General features: G+C 37.9%; 1 protein-coding gene across 3 annotated transcripts; it reads right to left on the bottom strand.

Annotated features, from left to right (window-relative positions):
* Positions 1–366: 366 nt before the first annotated feature.
* ABHD17B (abhydrolase domain containing 17B, depalmitoylase) lies at positions 367–18,207 on the bottom strand. 3 transcript variants are annotated; one of them, XM_080362584.1, is made up of 5 exons: positions 17,978–18,207; positions 17,257–17,329; positions 11,331–11,805; positions 2,852–3,031; positions 367–1,957 (listed from the first exon to the last, which is right to left on the bottom strand). In XM_080362584.1, the coding sequence occupies exons 3-5, from the start codon at positions 11,795–11,797 to the stop codon at positions 1,738–1,740; spliced, it is 867 nt and encodes a 288-aa protein (XP_080218710.1). In that variant the 5' UTR covers positions 11,798–11,805; positions 17,257–17,329; positions 17,978–18,207; the 3' UTR covers positions 367–1,737. The 3 variants fall into 3 exon arrangements, with proteins under 3 accessions (XP_080218710.1, XP_080218711.1, XP_080218709.1); XM_080362585.1 differs by lacking the exon at positions 17,978–18,207 and adding an exon at positions 17,705–17,778; XM_080362583.1 differs by lacking the exon at positions 17,257–17,329.
* Between the last annotated feature and the right edge of the window lie 78 nt (positions 18,208–18,285).

Below are 18,285 nucleotides of genomic sequence, written 5' to 3'. Positions count from 1 at the left end.
CATCTAAGTCTAATACTGTTCTGCCTGAATACTAAACTGAAGTTCAGAACATAATGAAGCACACTTGATCAAAAAGACAAGAATCCAATTCCTTGAGAAGCAATTCAAATTTCTTTCTATTAAATTAACAAACCAAAGAGCACAAGACATCACTGATGATTTCAAAGCAAGCTACATTTGAATTCTTTACAGAAGAATATTTATAAGTAGCTCTGCAACACAAAGCCTGTATGCTGAGCAGCAGAAAGAAATAAGGCATGCTGGTGGGAGGATGATCAGAACAGTAGCTGCTGATAAAGAAACTTGCCAACAATTTGTAGAAATGTGTTACTGCTTTACTTCTGATTTCCTAAAGTAAGTGGGGAATGACTATTTTGATATCACAAACAACAGTTGCTATTTCGTTTTTTAAAAAGGAAAGGAAGAACAGCAAGTGTGTTGAATATTGTTTACTGTGAATCAACACATCTTAACCAAAGTTTTATCAATACCTGGAGCTACATTTAAGTATACAATTTTCTCAGTCACAAAAAACAAGCAGAACAATTAAACTACATAAGGCCTGAAAATTAGAAGCACAGTGTGTATTGTTGGAATAGTACTTTGTTTACAAATAGGCTACATATAAGTTTATTTTTCGTAGTTTTATTCAAGCAAAATGCATCCAAGGGAAAGGCAGCTTACAAAGTTTATTTTACTACCAGTTAATAGAAAAATGTCATTCCCTTCTTACCCTTCCCCCACCTCATCCAGGCGCAATTAGTAAAATTTCCATATAATACTCGAAAAACAGTAAGCTTTTACACTAAACATCCAAAAGTAAGCCAAATCAGACAACTGTAAACTTGCAAATTGTTTACTACACAGTTGGATAAACTTCCAGGTTCTTTCTAATGAAATGTTGCATCTCTACACAATCAGTGTTAAAAACTACGTTGTCCACAAAGCCTTCTAGGTTCTAAAAATCTTCCTGGTTTCAGAGAAGTACTTACTGGCCTCAGCAGCAATCACGTGAATGACATTTACATTACAACAATGATAACTTGTGGCATTATTTTGGCAAGATTGGGCTGCTGAGAAGATGAGTGGCTAAATTTGTGTTGCCCCTTACCTTTCAGGTTAAACAAAAACAGAACAACTGAAGTAAAACTAAGCACAGAAGATATGAAAAAATATGGAAAAAAAAGATCTATTTTGAACCCCTCCCCCTATAACAGGGCAAGGGTCACTTCCAGTGACTGTCTATTCTTATTACATACATTAGTATCTGCTCAAATTTCATGGCTATTACATTTGTACAGAACAACTGCTTAGAAGTCTGGATTTTAATTCACACCTGTGCAACAGAGTAAGTCACAGTACATTTTGAGATGTTTAAAAAATATTTATAAACTTGTTTTTGATATGCTAAAGCATTTGGCAACACTTTTACAGCATTCGATTTTATATAATCGAAATTTCATACAGTACTCCTTGTGATTTTTTTTAACATCTAAGAAGAAAAAAACAAACACAAAGTAATATAAACTGTCAAGCCTGACTGCATGATCATGTAATTCCAGTTTATAATACTGGCATTAAAACCTTCATTAATTGTGTTGACAAATCATTACCTGTACATTTAATGAAGGCAACCAAGAAGATTTGAAAACACAACTTTCAGGTTTTATGTTATGTATTTATCAAGGCGTGCAGTTCTGAAGTGAAATGAAAAAGCATGTAAATATACAAAGAAAATTACAAGTTCTTCAGTTCATGTGACACAAACTGTTTTAATCTTTCAAGGTACTGTCCATAGAGTTCCACGTCATTATGTCCCGCTCCTTCTACCCACAGTGGTTCTACAGGTCTCTGGCAACGCTCAAATAATGCTAGGCCATGTGAAAAGTCAATTACTTCATCTTCAGTTCCATGGATTATTAACACAGGAGAAGTTATTTTAGAAATTTTGTCAATGCTGTAAGAAAAAGATTATATCTATGAACACAATGAGCTGTATTAAATTTTTTTGAAGGACTGGACTGTTAATTCCACTTTTTAATTACACATTATAGTTTTAAAGATTTAATTCTGAAGTTGTTTAAATCATTAGAAAGTTGGATCTTATCAACACCCTTGAAGCCACTACTGTAGTACATGTAAAGCCACACAGAAAGGAAACTGGAAACTATTAGCGTTGAATAACAGAACAATCCATCTTAAAGTGGTATTCATTACATTGTTCACCTAAAAAAAACCAGTCACTGGACTGATGAAAATGTTACTTGAGAGTTTTTCAGTAAAAAAGTGCTTGTCAGATGTAGAAGTATTTTAGCACTTAAAATTTTATCATCTACAGGGAAAACAAGTCTTTGAAGTTAGACTTCCAAAATGTACGCAATTCTTTGAGAGAAGTGTACCAGCTTGTAATGGTCAACTAGTGACATAATTCTGAAACATGTGACAGGAATTTTCTTCAATTAAGGTCTATTTGGTTTTCTAGTCTTTGCTATTTATAGCAACAAATGCAAAAGGCTTTCCCCGGAGTTGGTCAGTCACCAATTCATTGAACCAGAACTGCTTGTTAGAATTAGTGATATTAGGGGTAACATATAGGAAAACAAATCACTTCTTTAACAGATACTCACTGAAATGATTAGAGATGTGAAAAACCTAGAAGATTTATGGAGCTCTGTAAACTCCCTCAAATCAAATGTTCCTCGTTGTTATTCACTCTGATTTTTCTCTGGTGTGTTTTTTTTTTTTTTTTTTTTTTAACCCTTGAAAGAAATCTGCCATATTACTTGTTTACCTAGTCTAAACTTCTGTAACAGAAAAAAATGCATACAGAATAAAAAATACTACAACTTACTTCGGGAATGCATCAAAGCAATAGGTCTTCTTCGTATCAGGAAAAGCTACCCGCATTCCTGAGGTCAGTGGAGAATGAAGAATTACAGCAGCACTTTCATACCTAGCAGCAAGATCCACAGATGGTACTGTTCCTATACTCTGGCCATATATAATCACATTTTCAGGGCGGATTCCGTACCTAGAAAATTGAAAATGTTAACAAAAGTGGCATATCAATGAAACGAGCAAAACCACAACTACACAGCAAGGCAAAAAAAGCATTTCTGAAGATTAAAATTTCCTGAAGAGGATAAACTATGAAATAGAAGCTGGTAGAACAACAAGCAAGTATATTCTATAACATTCCTGACTAATGGGACAATTATTTACTCTATATTCACAGTAATCTTTTTTTGCCTTATGTCTCAATGAGAATGAAATATGGGTTTATTTTTTTAATACGGATTTGTGAATGCAGTTGTGACTTGCATAGTAGTTGAAAGCCTTTGCTAGTAACTTTAGTGGACTTAAAACTTACTTGCTCTATGGTTATCGTCAAGTGAAGCACAGTCAAATCTGCAAAGATTTGTAAAGCTTTACTCTACTGATACCTGACAAAAAGTGCAAGGTGGTCACATTGCTCAGCAATTTAGTGGGACCTAAAGCATGCTCATACAGTGGCCAAAATATTATGCATTCTATGTAACAGCTGACATTCTTCTTTCTTATAGGTGATTTGACATGGAAGCTAGCAAGAGAAATATCCAAACCTAACCCACAAATAAGACAGTCCAATAAGCACTACAAAATTAAAGTCAAAAATTCCATCCTCATAAAAAGAAAACACTATTTTCTTCTGTAATTAACTGAGGTAAACAAAAGAGTAATGAAACATCCAGTTAACACTTATACAAGTCAGATCTAATGTATTTTTCTGCATTAATATGGATACAAAGAGCAGGTGGTTCCCAAGTAACACTGGAAAAGTGACTATAATCCTGAAAAGTGACTATAATCCTAAAAAGGACTGACCGTCAACTATTTTCAGTTGCGCGCAAACATTACCTCTTCTACAATAAATGCATTCATCTTTTCTGTCAAAGCTAGATAACAACACCCATGCCCACAAAGGAGTTCTCAAATTAGTACATTTTGCATACCTCCAGTAAATCCACGGAAACAGAGGTGAAGTGTCCAGTATCTTATAAATATGGCTAAACAACTGTATGGTAACTGCATAGGTCACCAAATACTAAAATTAGTAAAGTCTAAAAATCTTTTTTTCCTAATGTTCCTGATTTTAAGATATTTCACACATAACAAGACATTCAAATTACCAACAAACAAAACCCCAGAATCCACAAGTACTTTTCAATAAGCCAGAAAACATCCTATGTGCTACATCAGTATGTGACAGACAACTAAAAGAAAATAAAAATCAAGGATGACTTCAAGAAAAACAAAATCACATCTAAATGTTACTCAGATGTAAGTATCACTGGCAGAACTCATGGCACCACAATAAGCTTTCTAAATTGAGGCTAAAATCCACCATTCATATTTAACTGTCCATCTATTTAAATTGTATTCTGCTACAGTAAAACATAAAAGCTGTAAAAGTATTATCACAGGCACTTTCACAGAATCTGTCTGTATCATGGCTACTTAATTACTATCAGTGTTTCCTAGAAAGTTTCTAGGATCATAATCAAATTAAGAGTTCTAAACCACTAAGACTCAGTCATCAGCCTGGAACTACAGGCAAGCCCTCCACCTCATAACAGTTCTCAAAGAATAAAAAACAATTCAAGCACTCTGATTAAGAAAGATTTTCTCAACATTCCAACACACAAAAATACAATCAATTAAAGCTTTGAAACAGAATCGTATTTTTGTATGTCTTCGGAAACACCTAAGTACAGCCAAACACCTGGAAATTTACAATTAATCTCCCAATTCAAAATCATTCAAATCACATTTGTTCACTCTGAAATTATGGCCTTCTACCCCTTTCACACAGCACATTATGACATAATTTAGTTCTCAAATAGAAAACCTTCCAAATTATCACACATTTCCTCAGATATTTTTACAAGATGCAGGCCAGTGCACAGAAATTTAAAGCAAAACTTTACAGTGTATTTTGGAGCATATATTCTCCTCTTTCTCATTATTCTTCCCTCTATTTTTGGATCCAAATCCTTCAGTCTAAAGATAGCTAAATCTTAGCTACAAAATGTAGTCTAAGAAAAGCATGTACTATATTTGGATTAAAGTAATAGTTTCTCCATCACAGCACCCACCAAACACTATTTGTTTCACTGTCTGGAAAATAAAATAGGTCAATCACTAGAAGTGGTGGTTCAAAGCAGTCAGACTTCTTAATATTCTGGTTTGGAAAAACAAAACAAATACAAAACACCCACAACAACAGCAAAAAAATCCCAAGAAGTCTGGAAACCAGAGAGCATCATCTGCTTTGTCTGTCTCCAGACTTGTCTCTTCTCTTGAGTAGGCTTCTGAAAAGTCCAGAGAAAAATGAAGAGCCCAACTGTTCCCCTCTTCCAAAAGTATCACTTTCTCATCTAAAACAGAAGAATTATTGAAAAGACAACTGTTGGTAAGTTTCCTAGTCATAAAATTCACCTAAGCCTCCTTTTGTCAGTCCTGTAAACTCCGGGTAAACTTCAAGAAGTTCGATATTAGTTGACTAAACACCTGGTCTCCCAAATGAGGGAGTGTCAGATGAAGAGGAAAAAGTGGCAGTAATATTGTTCTCTTAATCAGTGCATTAGAATTACAGGCTATCCTGAGGAAGTGGAACATGACAATTACAGAGCCATAAGCTCTAAGCAGCTCTTCCGGTGACAGGAGCTCAAAGACATGTTGTAAAAACTGTTGATATCTTTGAGTGTTCATGATGTTGATCATAGAAATAATGTAAACGCTACTGTCTACTCAAGTAATCTTAAATAACTTGTGTGAGAATAGACAGGCCTTCCGTTTGTTGGTGTAGTAATGGTGGGGTTTTTTATGTTTGGGTTTTTTTATAAGCCATAATCACCAGAAAAGACCCTAGAACAAAACATTACAAGTAGCTGTGCACAGATGTACCTTCTCAGAGAAAGCACTCTTCCTCAGGGACAAGTTATTCTGGACTGAACCTGGTATAAAAATCAGATAGATATTTTCTGCAGTTTAAAGGTTGCCCACAACATTATTCCCTCCCACAGCAACTGAGATTTCAATTCCTTTTAACACCTGATTTATCCTTTATGTTAACACACCTAAGGGCTATCTGCCTGGAAAGCACATGGAACGTGAAGAGTAGTTTTTATGTAGAACTAGACGTACAGCGGTTGCCATAAGCTTGCTAGCATCCACACGACTGTCTGAGCACTCACAGCCTTCTGCCCTATCATCATACTAGTCAATAAATTGTTGTAACTACGCCAACAGACCACTCCCTAGAATCAGGGCCCAAGCTAACACTGGGTGACTAATGAAGCCAGTATCCTCTTCTGTGAACTTATGTATGCTGACAAGATATACATATTCTTTTGTGAAAGAGGCAACCCTGAACACTCCTGCCTGATCTCTTCAGGTTCTGGCAGGAAAATAACTGCTAAACAACAATGAAATAGTGGGTTTTTTCCCCGATTTGTGACAAACTTCACAATGTGATGTAGCAGAAACTCTCTCATGGTTTACTTTTTATTTCTCTGTAACAAGACCTTTTCTGCACTTCACTAAACACTTATCTATAGTGGCAGTCCACCTCTTACCTGCCCATGTCCCACTTCATTTTTTGTTTTCACAGAATCATAAAACAGTTAGGGTTGGATGACAATCTAGTCCAGTCCCCTACCACAGGCAGGGACATCTTTAACTAAACTGGGTTGCTCAAAGTCTCATCTACCTTACCTCAAACCCTTTAATTTGATATATATCATACATCACTTACGTTGAATATTCATCACATTATATTATATTATATACTTTTCATAGGATATACATCACATTACCATGATGTGCACTATGCAAACTACATGTCTGGCTTTAAGGACTGACTTTATTTTTTCTCTTTTGAACTTCAGTTACTTTTAACAACGAAATACGAGCTGAAATTACCATTCTATAGTTGCAGGCTCTTAGATTACCTGCCATTTGCCCTTGATACACCTAAGGGAGACAGAATGCAATTTATCATTTTACTTCTATACTACTACTGTTAATCTAGAAGACTTTCTCACTTTACAACAACAAAATAAAGCGTCTGGAAAATAAACCTTAGAAGAAAGGCTACATTTCCAATAGTACTTCCCAGGTTCACACTAATGAAGAGGTGCAACAGATGCTTTAGAGAGGCTACTGCTTGTGAAGCTATTGCAACACACACATTTAACCAACGGCAGTGCTTGGGGCACAAGGAACAAGGGAGAACATCCCGAGTAATTTTCAATGCACATGTCATTTCAAAACCTTTTGTCATCACACACATAATACACAAAATTAGAGCTGCAAATTGCAGAACATGAAGGGCATGAACATCCTCCACACCTTTAACTATCAACATTCCATGTCATGAATAAAATTCATGAGCGTACAGCTCTTCCTCAACTCACATGCATGTTCCCCTTCTTGTGTATACGTGTAACATTACTAGAAGAAATAGGGAACTATGTTTTATGAGAGGTAAGCCCATTGACCACACATGTAGTAATCAAACTGCACCTCCTCTGCCTTTCTCATGATGGTTTGTTCTTTTCTAAACCTTACAATGCTACTACACTTATTTTATTGGCAAAAGTTCTCTTAATGATAAATTGAGATACTTGCCCCTATCAACTTAAATAAAGCTCAGTTTCTCTCCAAAAAGGTAAAAGTTAAGGCACTTTTTCTTCTATGAAAAAAAAAAAGCAGCCAAACAAAACAAAAACACACCAGCAAACAAACTCTACTTTTGAATGAAAACAAACAACTTGGGAACACTCAAAACAACACTTTTGGGCCAACATCCAAATAGATTACATATTATTCCTATATTTAGCTGTTCAAATGATGAACATTCTGTTCACTTTGACACAGTCTGATGTTGATATTCGCCTTTCAATTTTTCAATTATTATACAGTCCATGATAAACAGCAATGAAAAAGCTGTTCGTTTTTTTAAAAAGGTAAATCTGGTCATGAGGCAATTCTGGCAAGTCTTCAGGTTTCTGAATGAGGATCACTTGCCCTGCATTTGCCTGGGGCTGGTTAAACCTTTCCACCCTTGCTAGGGTGTCATCAAAGGCCTTCATAGACCAGGAAGGCAGAAAATAGGCGTATCCCAGAATGACTTCTGCCATTTCAACACTTTGCAGCTCTGACAGTCAGAAAAAGAATGTCCTTACTTGCATCTTTTACATAGACCTATGTACATGAATGTGATAATGTTCAGCTTTCCTAAACATGATGGCAGTGAATCACCTTGCCTTCTTCCACAGTCAGCATCCACACGCATAGCTACTGCTTCCAATTAACTCAAAGCAGGTAAAGAATAGGGACACAATTCAGCATCTGTATCTACTGTTTACCTCTTCTGATATGCTGCCAAATTAGCTTTCTGTATTCATTTACAGGAACGATAATATTCAAATACCCTTAGAGCAACCACATTTAAAAAAGCGTTCCAGACTATTTCACCCCAGGTGTCCAGCCTCCTCTCGACGGTTGTGCCCATTTACAGATGACCAGCTGGACTGTCCTTCCAAGATATAAAACTTAAGACAAACAATACTCGACCACAAGCAACTGGGTTAACTGTAAAATGAAGCCCACATCAGCACTTCAGTTACCCCAGAAACACCTTTTAGCGCTCAATTCTCTGATGCTATTTCTCATAACAAGGAATCCACGGAGCTGTGAGTGGTTGTGATCAACCTGCAAAGGGCATTTCTCCATTCTTTTCTTCACCCTGTAAAAATCCATGAGGCACTGTTTAAAAGTCTAGGTCCCTTTCTTCTCTCATCCCATCTCAATATGAATTACAAAGAGTTACAGCTACACTGAAATCTATCCTGCAAACAATTCACTGAATAATTTGTTTTTGCAGAGCATTTTTTTTATAAAATGTTAAAGACAGTGGCAACGTGACACTGACGGAACAGTCTATGCTAGAAAAGTGAACCAATGTCACAGCAAGTGTGCAGAGGCTACATTCTGGTCCAGATATTCATCAAGTATTTAAACACAACTGAGCACTGTTCCAGGGCTCAAAATGACACCATGGACTGTGTGAGCCAGTATGTCCAAAGTCACATGTTGAATTTCTCCCTGCTACATTCAGACACAAAGGCAAGACCAGGTCTGTCAACTGGAAAGTTGCTTACAGTACCACAGTGGAAACTAGTAGTACCAATCACCACCAACATAAAAACTATTCAGTTCATATTTGTGAAATCCACAAGTTAGGCAGACCAATCCAAGCTCTACACACTATACAGAATTCTGTACTTCTAAAGGAAGTTTTGGCACAAAAAATAAGTGCAGGCAGCAAACTGGACAGAGGTGAGGTCATTCCTGAATGGAAAAGAGAAAATCCGATAGATCCATATGTACTTAGAGCTCTGCCCAACAATGACTGTTCAGCAAAGGGCATGCTCACTTGGGATATTATAATGAACCACCTTACTTGATTAGGAAAGGTACACTATGAATTGGTCAAGAATGGAGGCAAGAATTCCAGCTGCAATCACATTTCCTTCTAGGTTTTCAATCAGAAATCATCATGGGGGAGGAAGACACAAAAATTACAAATCGGTTCATAAACCAGAGCCTGTAAACTGACAATTAACAAACGATTAAGTTTCACCATCTAGCTCTCTTCAATTTTCTGGTAAACAATTCAGACCATCTCTCACACTGTTCACAAACCATATTATAATTTTGGTCAATTTTACTGTCTATCTTCTAGATCATCTATCAGCTACAAATCACAGTCACCAGAGCACCTGCCACAGCTTTTGGCTTACAGAACGGATGTCCAGTTATATCTCAGCTTTCCACTGTAATCAAAAGAAATGCCAAAAGATACTCTAACAACAGAGTACGCATGTTTTCGAAGGTGAGGCTGAATACCTGTCCCCTGTGGTTGTATGAGATTTATGATAATAAGCATTCCCCCTACTTAAATATATGAATAAAATATTCTACTTTAAAAACAAGTACTATAGCTTTGTTAGAATGTAAAAGAGATGCAAGACAATATGTGTATTTAAAACACTGAAAAGGGATAATTCTCTTAAAAGTAATAGGAAAATAGTTAATATCACATTGATCAAGTTCTACATGCACTGTGATAACTAATCGGCTCCAGGACTTCGAGTCTTTACGCATGTCCTTCCACCAAGTCACGTAATTGATATTATGTTATTAAACAGTATGCTCAAGTTGCACTGATTGAACCATAACATGGTGCTCTATATTAAATTCAGGTTCACAGCTTTTTTGGTTCAAAATGCATAATATGATGGGTGTTCTTTTGGTGAAAATCTATTCTTATGATAATATAGAATTTTAAAAATAATCTCTCTGTAGTTTGGGTACCTGTAACACAAGAGGCATATTGGTGTAAATGGAACAAACCATGGTGAAAAATGCTCTTGAATTTAGGAATTGGGTATTCAGTGCTGCACTTATTTGACGCCTGGGATTCTTACCTGTGTCAAAGAATGCCTCCATAATCTTTCATCTTACTATTTTAATTCCCTAAAACCACAGGTTTAGAATACAGAAATTGATGAAGCAACATTCTTCCTATTTGCACTTTTTCCTTGTACAGTTTCAATGTATTTGACCTAACATAACTAATTCTTGGTTTTGTTCCCACCATAATGTATTTACACAGATCAGTTACAATCTCTCCCACACACTATCTTTTCCTAATAGAAAATAATCTTTTTGTTTTACATAGAAAGCTATCTTAGGAAATTCTGTAGCCCCTAGTCTGAATTCTGAAACGAAGGTGGTCTGAACACCATACAGAAATCCAATCAGAGTCTTACCAGGTTCTACCTGGGTCAGGACCAGCTTTTCTGCTGCTCCTCCTACAAAACACAGTAGGTCATGGAATTATCTAGAAAACCAACCTGCATTTTCTCTGACCCACATCACACCAGCAGCTCAGTTACTGGAAAACTGATTATTATAGTTTTTTCCTGTCTTTTGACATTTCCAACTGAGAAGATCTCAAACTGTAACAATAAGGATTATCTTCTCATCATTCAAGACTGAAACATACCTTCTTAAATTTCATCCCATTTTAATTTTTCTAGTATATCAGTACTGATCCTGCGCAATACTGACAATGTCTGCAGCATAAGGCACCACCAGTCAGCTTGGATACAAATTCATTAATCCTAAAATAAAGCATTTCTGTTTAAACGACCAACGCAGACCAAGCACAACCATTTGAAATGCATGATGTAAAAGAAAAATGGCAACTAAGGTCTTACCTTGTCCTAAGAGCCACCCAAGCAGCATCAATATCAGCATACAGATTCTTCTCTGTTGGCTTCCCAGAACTTGCACCATATCCAGAATAATCATACGAGAATATGTTGCAATTAATCCGTGAACCCAGTCCTATGTAAAAGCTGCTCATCTGACCCAAGTCAACAGCATTTCCGTGTGAGAAGAGCAAAGTATACTTGGCGTTAGGCGAACAACGCACAAACATACAGGCAATCCTGTTACCTTTACTTGTTCTAGTCATGAAGCACTCAATGGCCTCTTTTTCTCTAGAAGAATATTGCCAGTCTGCTCGCTCTGAGAGATGTAAAGTCCAGCGACTACCACTCTCATCACACATCAGTGTGTACGTCGGATCAGGAGGTAAGAATGCTAGTTTGGAGGCAATTTTCCCTGGGCATGGTGGACAACAGAACAGGCAACACAGTTCACTAAAGGAAAGATTATTCATCTTCCAGTCTGAAACAGGAAAAGAGAATGGTATCAGTTTCTAGTTACAATCCTATATATTAAAAAAAAAAAATGTGGAAAATGTAAAATTAACCTCTCTAGAAGATAATACATCATTTTAGTAGAAACATTTAACAAAACATATATAATAGCTTATTTGATATTATTAGAATGAGCATATTATTAAAGATATTATTAGAGTGAGCATATTATTAAAGAGTGGTAACTTGAAAGCCCTGCCAGATATTAAAGCTAAAATATTATTAATCAGGGAAAGAAAACATGAGTTTTGGAGAGTTTCTTTTGAGGAAATGAAGTACACCATCTTGAGCCTTTAAGAGAAGTGTTCATGCCATTGACAAATACATATGATGAAGAACAATTAAAATATGTTCCAGTGTTTGCACAATACTAATGTTATTCAGCTCAAAATCACTATAGCATTTCCTAAATAGAATATGTTTTGCAGGCATCAATTATGGGCTCTTGCAAGCACTATCAGCCGTATGAAAGGTGCATGAAGGTCAAAACCTAGAAAGAAAAACAAGATGCTTCTGCTGGCTTAGCAAACACTGTACACTACAATCCAGTCATAAACTTTTCCTTGCTCCACATACTGGCTAGCATGTTTCCAAACCCTTCAAATAAATTGTTAGTTAAGGTTTCCTGCACTGCACATAGGAATTGGGATTACAGTAATGATACGGCTATTTTTCTTCTGCGCTTTAACAAAAATATCCCAAAACAAATGTTCTATCACAGATACTTGCAAAATCAATATAATCAATACTATCAATTCAAACCATTGGTTAACAGAGTGGTAGAAGAGAAAAAAAAAAAAAAAAAAGGTAAACACACATACACCCAAAGCAAGCTAGATAATGATACAGATGCCCTGAAAAGCAGGCATTGTGTCTTTTTAATTTACAGTTTGGAGAAGGTGGTGGGGACGGGGGGATCCTTTGTTGTGACAATACTTTTCCCTAAAAGGTAGGAAGAGCAATGAAATCTGCCAAGAGCCATGCTGGAAACCAGCACACCTAAGATAAGCATTTACACTACTTTCCTTGTGTTAAGGTATCTCAAGTTTCATCTCAACTTAAAAAACTTTTCCACCCCAAATCTCTCTACAGGTCTCAAACTCAGTTCCTGCCAGGTCACTGCAAACAGAAACGCTCTTACAGTTTCATGTATCAACTTTGACTGCTAGATCCAAGGTTACAAATGGGAATAAAACAAACTGATTTCTGATGTCTACAGTCCCATGTTGTTTCAGGACTACTTAGGTAATCAAGCAATAAAATCTTACTGCTAGCTATAATATTTGGCAATATTTAGATCATATTTCAAAGTTTGTTCTTTAACTCATATACAAGCAGAGTTTACATGCATGTACAAAATCCTGTTTAGAAAAGCTTTAAGGACACTGCTGTAAAACTGTTGAATACAGATCACAGAACAACTACCTGCATTCTGAATGTGTGAATGTCTCTTCCCTGTAGTAGATCATGAATTCACACTGCACACAACGTTACACAGACTACACTTGTAGAATAGTAAACATAGGCACAGCAAGACAGTTCAATAAACAGAATGATCATTCTTGGAATACTACTCCTCTTTGTCGGCCACAAAACCCTTTTTTCGCAGGCTGCTACAGCCAAGTGCTTTCACTCTTAGTCTCCAGTGTTCCTAAAAACAGAGGGAAATCACACATGGGTGACTGACACTGCCAACTTAGAGGAGATGGTAGGAAAAATATACTGATCACCTCCCACAAAAAGGTAGATGGTCTCTTAAAAGAAGATCCTGAATAAACAACCATTGTTTCTGCCAGCTAAAGAAAAAACAACCTCATGCATTTATGCAATCAGCACAAGTAGTCACTCAAATCCAAAAAGTCTCATCTGTTTCCCATCAGGTTATATGACCTGGACATTATGCTTAATTTTAACCTGCAAATCAGGACAAAAAGTGGAAGAGGTCGATGGAAGAGGTCTATGGACTGGCAAAAGGCTTGGGCCATCTCATGCACAGGAAAAATTCAATAAATTTTTTCCTTTTTCTCTTACAGTTGTGAGCACCAAAGGAGCAATTCCTTTCACGTCTACATAGAAAGCTCATGTTCACAGCCCAGAGAAACTGCTGTGATGCCTCAACAGGTTTTTGTTGTGTGTTTTGTTTTGTTTTCTGCAAGAAGGGCTTATGACCCAGTATTCAACTACACTTCTATTTCTATCAGAAACTATTAAACTAATCTGTTCCGAATAAGTTTTCCCATCTTTTCAGAAAAGATGAAGGACAAAGCTAGATACTATGATTTATTCTATCTAGAAGAAAAAAAAAAAAAAAAATTTACATGAGAAATTTAGAAGCATACTCCAAAAGTGAGGTATTAATAGTCTGTTCTGCCCAGGAACAGAAAATTGCACTCTATTCCAGAATACGATGAAAGCTACAGAATCTTTTACTAGCTTCTCTATCCACTTGTCAGAAATACAATCTCATTACAAAAATATTTGCTATTTGTCAAAGTCATTTCAGAAAACTTGAGAAAATGGGCTATTGCCACATATGGCAAATGAATTATGCTGAAGACCATGGCTAAAGTCTTATTTCTCCCCTATATTAATGTAGACTTTGTATAGTGTCCACTCAATGGAATGGAAACTCTTATCTAGTGACCATAAAGATTATTACTCCAGAGGAGTTCTCCATCCAAAGTGCACCAACTCTTATTTAAAACAAATACTTGCTACTTTCTTCACTGGGAAGACACAAGAAAAACAGCAGATTCCTAGCATCACTAACTGAACAAATCTCACACAAACACCTACTGAACTTCCTCAAAGGATACCTTCAACTAAATTCGAACAATGTTTCTATTATACTAGAACTGGTTTGTCATCCATTGTATTCATGAGCGTGTTCTCAGCCTCCGGATCTGGAACAGAACCAGGATGTGCGAGAGTCCCCAGGGTGTATAGAGTACGACTGATATCACCGTTTAAAAGTTCAACTGAATTAGCATTTCAGTGTAGTAGTTATCCACCAGATGTCATAATTTAACTTCAAACAAACAGGCATCATCTTTCTTCGAAACTTATACTGTTCAGATAATTCAATGAGGGATTAAATTTAATGTTACCCTCAATAGCGTTTCTTTAACATTCTTAATGTTATAAAACATTTAACATGACTGCCTAATGATTCATACAGCCAGAAATTATTATGGTAATAATTTAAAGTCACAAAACCCCCTTCATTTAGCATCACCCAAGCTTAGTAAAAGCTTTGGAGACCACCAGTCTTAAGAGAGACCAGTTACTTTATTAAGTCTAAAACATGATTTAAGGGAAGCAAACAAGGTATCATGAGTGAAGTTGCATTAAAAAAAAAAAAAAACACCAAAACCCAACACACTCCAACAACAAACAGGCTTGACACAGGCTTTATCTGAACTCTTAGTGAAACCAGGCCAAAACCACCATTGACCACAAATTACCTTTAAACATACAGTTCCGTGCATACAGATGAATCTCTTTAAGGGAACCTATTTGCCTAAGATGTGTTGTGAATACCTAAGTTATAGTCTAATATCTGAGCGTGTATGATGTAAATCTTCATGCTCATTACAGTAGCATCACCAGACACAGAGATCAACACATCCCAACAACATATCTATTTCACCTTCTATTTGTCACTTTAGTACTAATAAAGAATACAGTGCTGTTCTGCAAATGCAGTTCCCAATGCTGGTAAAATTATTGACAACAAAAAGAACATAATAACGGAAAGATATATCCTTTAAAATTATACTGCATTTTTCATATAAATTAAGTAGGAAAATTCTGTGGAAGAAATAGTGGAAAACTAATAAACTTATAATATTGCACCAAGGAAGGCTAAGAAACAAAACAGACCCAAGCAGCATCACCCATGCCTTCTGGGATAGCTTTTAAAAGGAAGGCAAGATAATTTTGTCAAATTTATCTCTTCAGCGCTCTTATGAATAAAAAAGTAACATAGAAAATGACAAATGTAGAACTGCCTACAGGCAGTAATTTCAAACCATTCTTCAGCAATTAACCTTTTCCTTAAGGCTGAAAGAAGAGGAGGGGGAAAGTCTAATCTGAAAGAGCATCTCATATTTATTTTGTGATTCCTAGGATAACACAACTGCAGTTCTTTCACATAAGCAATTATGATGTGCAGATGGGAGAAGACAGGAATAACAAGAAAGTGGCTCCTATTATTCACATCTTTGAGTACTTCACTACATATTAGCCTCAAAAGCCCAACTGTTGCAAACACTTATCTAGAAATCTTATATTTACATTAAATATAAATTACTCTAATTCTATATTAAAATTAAATTAACTATTTCACAGGAACTATTCACAAGAACAAAGTCAAACTCATAAATACAGCTGCTGGTTTGTAAATTTTAGTGGTGCTCTAACTGTAAGAGGCAAATTATTCAAATTGCTGGGTTCTTCTGTTTTTTTTTTTTTTTTTTTAAATCATCATTTTTCATTATGTACTGCTAAAATAACAAACTCTGAAGTAGCTTCCCTTTCATCAAACACAATGCAATGAAAACTTGAGTTCAAGCCACTACTGAAACAATATTTCTTTCACCATCTGCATTATATTAAAAATGGAACAGAAGCGTATCAACATTCAACTACTTCACGAGCTAAAGTAACAAAATATTTAGTTGAAAAAAAAAAATCTGTGTCTGATTAAGTATTATATAAAATGATTAAACTAATAAAATTGTTAAGAAAGAATACACAGTACATCTGGAAAAGAATACAGAGGAAGTCTATTCAATAATGAAAAAGCCATACCAAAAAATACCATGAAGTAACTTTTTAAGGTAGTTTTCAAAGAGCAAATCAAGCAACGTAACACCAGAGAAGCCTGATAGGACCAAAACTTCATTGTGGTCAGTTTGATTTTAAACAAATAAACAGGTTTACTATTCTCACAAATTCTAGCAAATTATAAAGCTTAACTTGTATATAGAGACATTCTTCTGCTGCTGCTTTCTTTACATACCTCAAAACTTAATGGCACAGTTGGAAAATGAAAAGGAATACAGGAAACACTGTATGAAAAAACCAGTAATTTCTTCTCACCTAAAGAGCCAACCAACCCTCTGAAGATCCCAGATAGACACTGCGGGATTATATGGGATTACATCATGTTTTGCATGCCCCAAGCAAGACTCAGAACTGCTCTGCTAAAATCACCTGCACACTGACAGGAACTGAAGCCCCCCACGCTATTTCAGCCACATCAGTCTGGTCCTTCACTGCACCAGTCCGTCAACCACTAATAAGCCACGCTTTTAACACTGCTCCACGTTCCGTTGGTATTATTTTGGTTTCCGCAGTCATGTATTTTTCTAGCTACCTTCTGGCCAAACACTTTAAACTTTTAAATTAGTAATACCTTAGAGCAATTTTAAGGCCAGCGTCGCTCCCACCATCAACAGCAGAAGCTGGAGGAATACACTGAATCAGTCCTGTGAGAAATAAATGAACTCCTCAGATGTCTCTATCTAAAAGCGGTTTCGCAGAAGCGTACAACGCTGACAGGGAGGCACTATTTACATCCACTAAAAGCCAGAATTTAACAAGCGTTTAAGAAGTTAGCTTGCCCGTTTCCCGAACGAAGGCGTCCACGGCAAGACCACGAAGCCGGGAGCCCCGGAACAGCCCGCCCGCAGCACCCCGGGCCCTCTGAGGCAGGCGACACCCCCACTCCCCGGTGCTGGGGGCACCGAGAGCAGCAGGGAAGAGGCCACCGAGCCCACAGCCGGGACGCGGGCAGGGGGGTCGCCGGGGCCGCCACCTCCCTGCCCTTTCGGGTCGGAGAACTGAGCCGCCGCCTCCCTCACCGAGAAGCAGCCACTGCCGCGGCTGCCCTTCCTCCTGCCCCACGCGGCAGCCGCGGGGGAGGCAGCCACACGCTCGGACCCAGACAGAGAAGGACCGCGGAGGACAGGAGAGAAACGGCCGCACTTGCCGAGGGGTCAACTCGCCGGCACACATGGGAAGTGGATTCACGAACCGCCGCCAGCGCCGAGCCGGGGCCGCACTGGCCGCTCCGCAGCACCCCCTCAGCGCCACCCGCCCGGCCCCGCCGCTGCCGGGGGGAGGGGATCCCGTACCTGCGCCTGACGCTCCGCTCGGCGGCGGCCCCACACTTTCCCAACCGCCGCCGGCGCTCGACCGCCCAGCTGGCGCGGGGAGGGTTGCCGGTCGTGCTGAGTAACGGCGCGGCGGTGGGAGGTCGTCGGCGCCCCGGCCGGCGCCCGCAGCGCCGCAGCCGCGCTCGGCGGCAGAGAACGCGAGGCCCCTGGAGAGCTGCTCCCCGCCCCGCGCGGCCTAGAGAAGCGGCGCCACCCTCGCCGAGCCGAGCGGCTGCACCGGATCCCGCGACTTCATCGGCTCAAGCAGCTGCCTGAGTGGCCAAGGG

The sequence above is a fragment of the Nesoenas mayeri genome, assembly GCF_963082525.1.
Source record: "Nesoenas mayeri genome assembly, chromosome: Z".
Classification (NCBI taxonomy): domain Eukaryota; kingdom Metazoa; phylum Chordata; class Aves; order Columbiformes; family Columbidae; genus Nesoenas; species Nesoenas mayeri.
Note: the sequence above shows the minus strand (reverse complement) of the source record. Positions and strands in the feature narration are given on the sequence as shown.

Coding starts and splice junctions, on each gene's coding strand:
- ABHD17B (XM_080362584.1), bottom strand. CDS start 11,797: ATGAATAATCTTTCCTTTAGTGAACTGTGTTGCCTGTTCTGTTGTCCA. Junction 3,032..11,330: donor TGGGTGGCTCTTAGGACAAG/GTAAGACCTTAG, acceptor TCAATTTTCTAG/GTACGGAATCCGCCCTGAAA. Junction 1,958..2,851: donor TGCTTTGATGCATTCCCGAA/GTAAGTTGTAGT, acceptor TTTTTCTTACAG/CATTGACAAAATTTCTAAAA.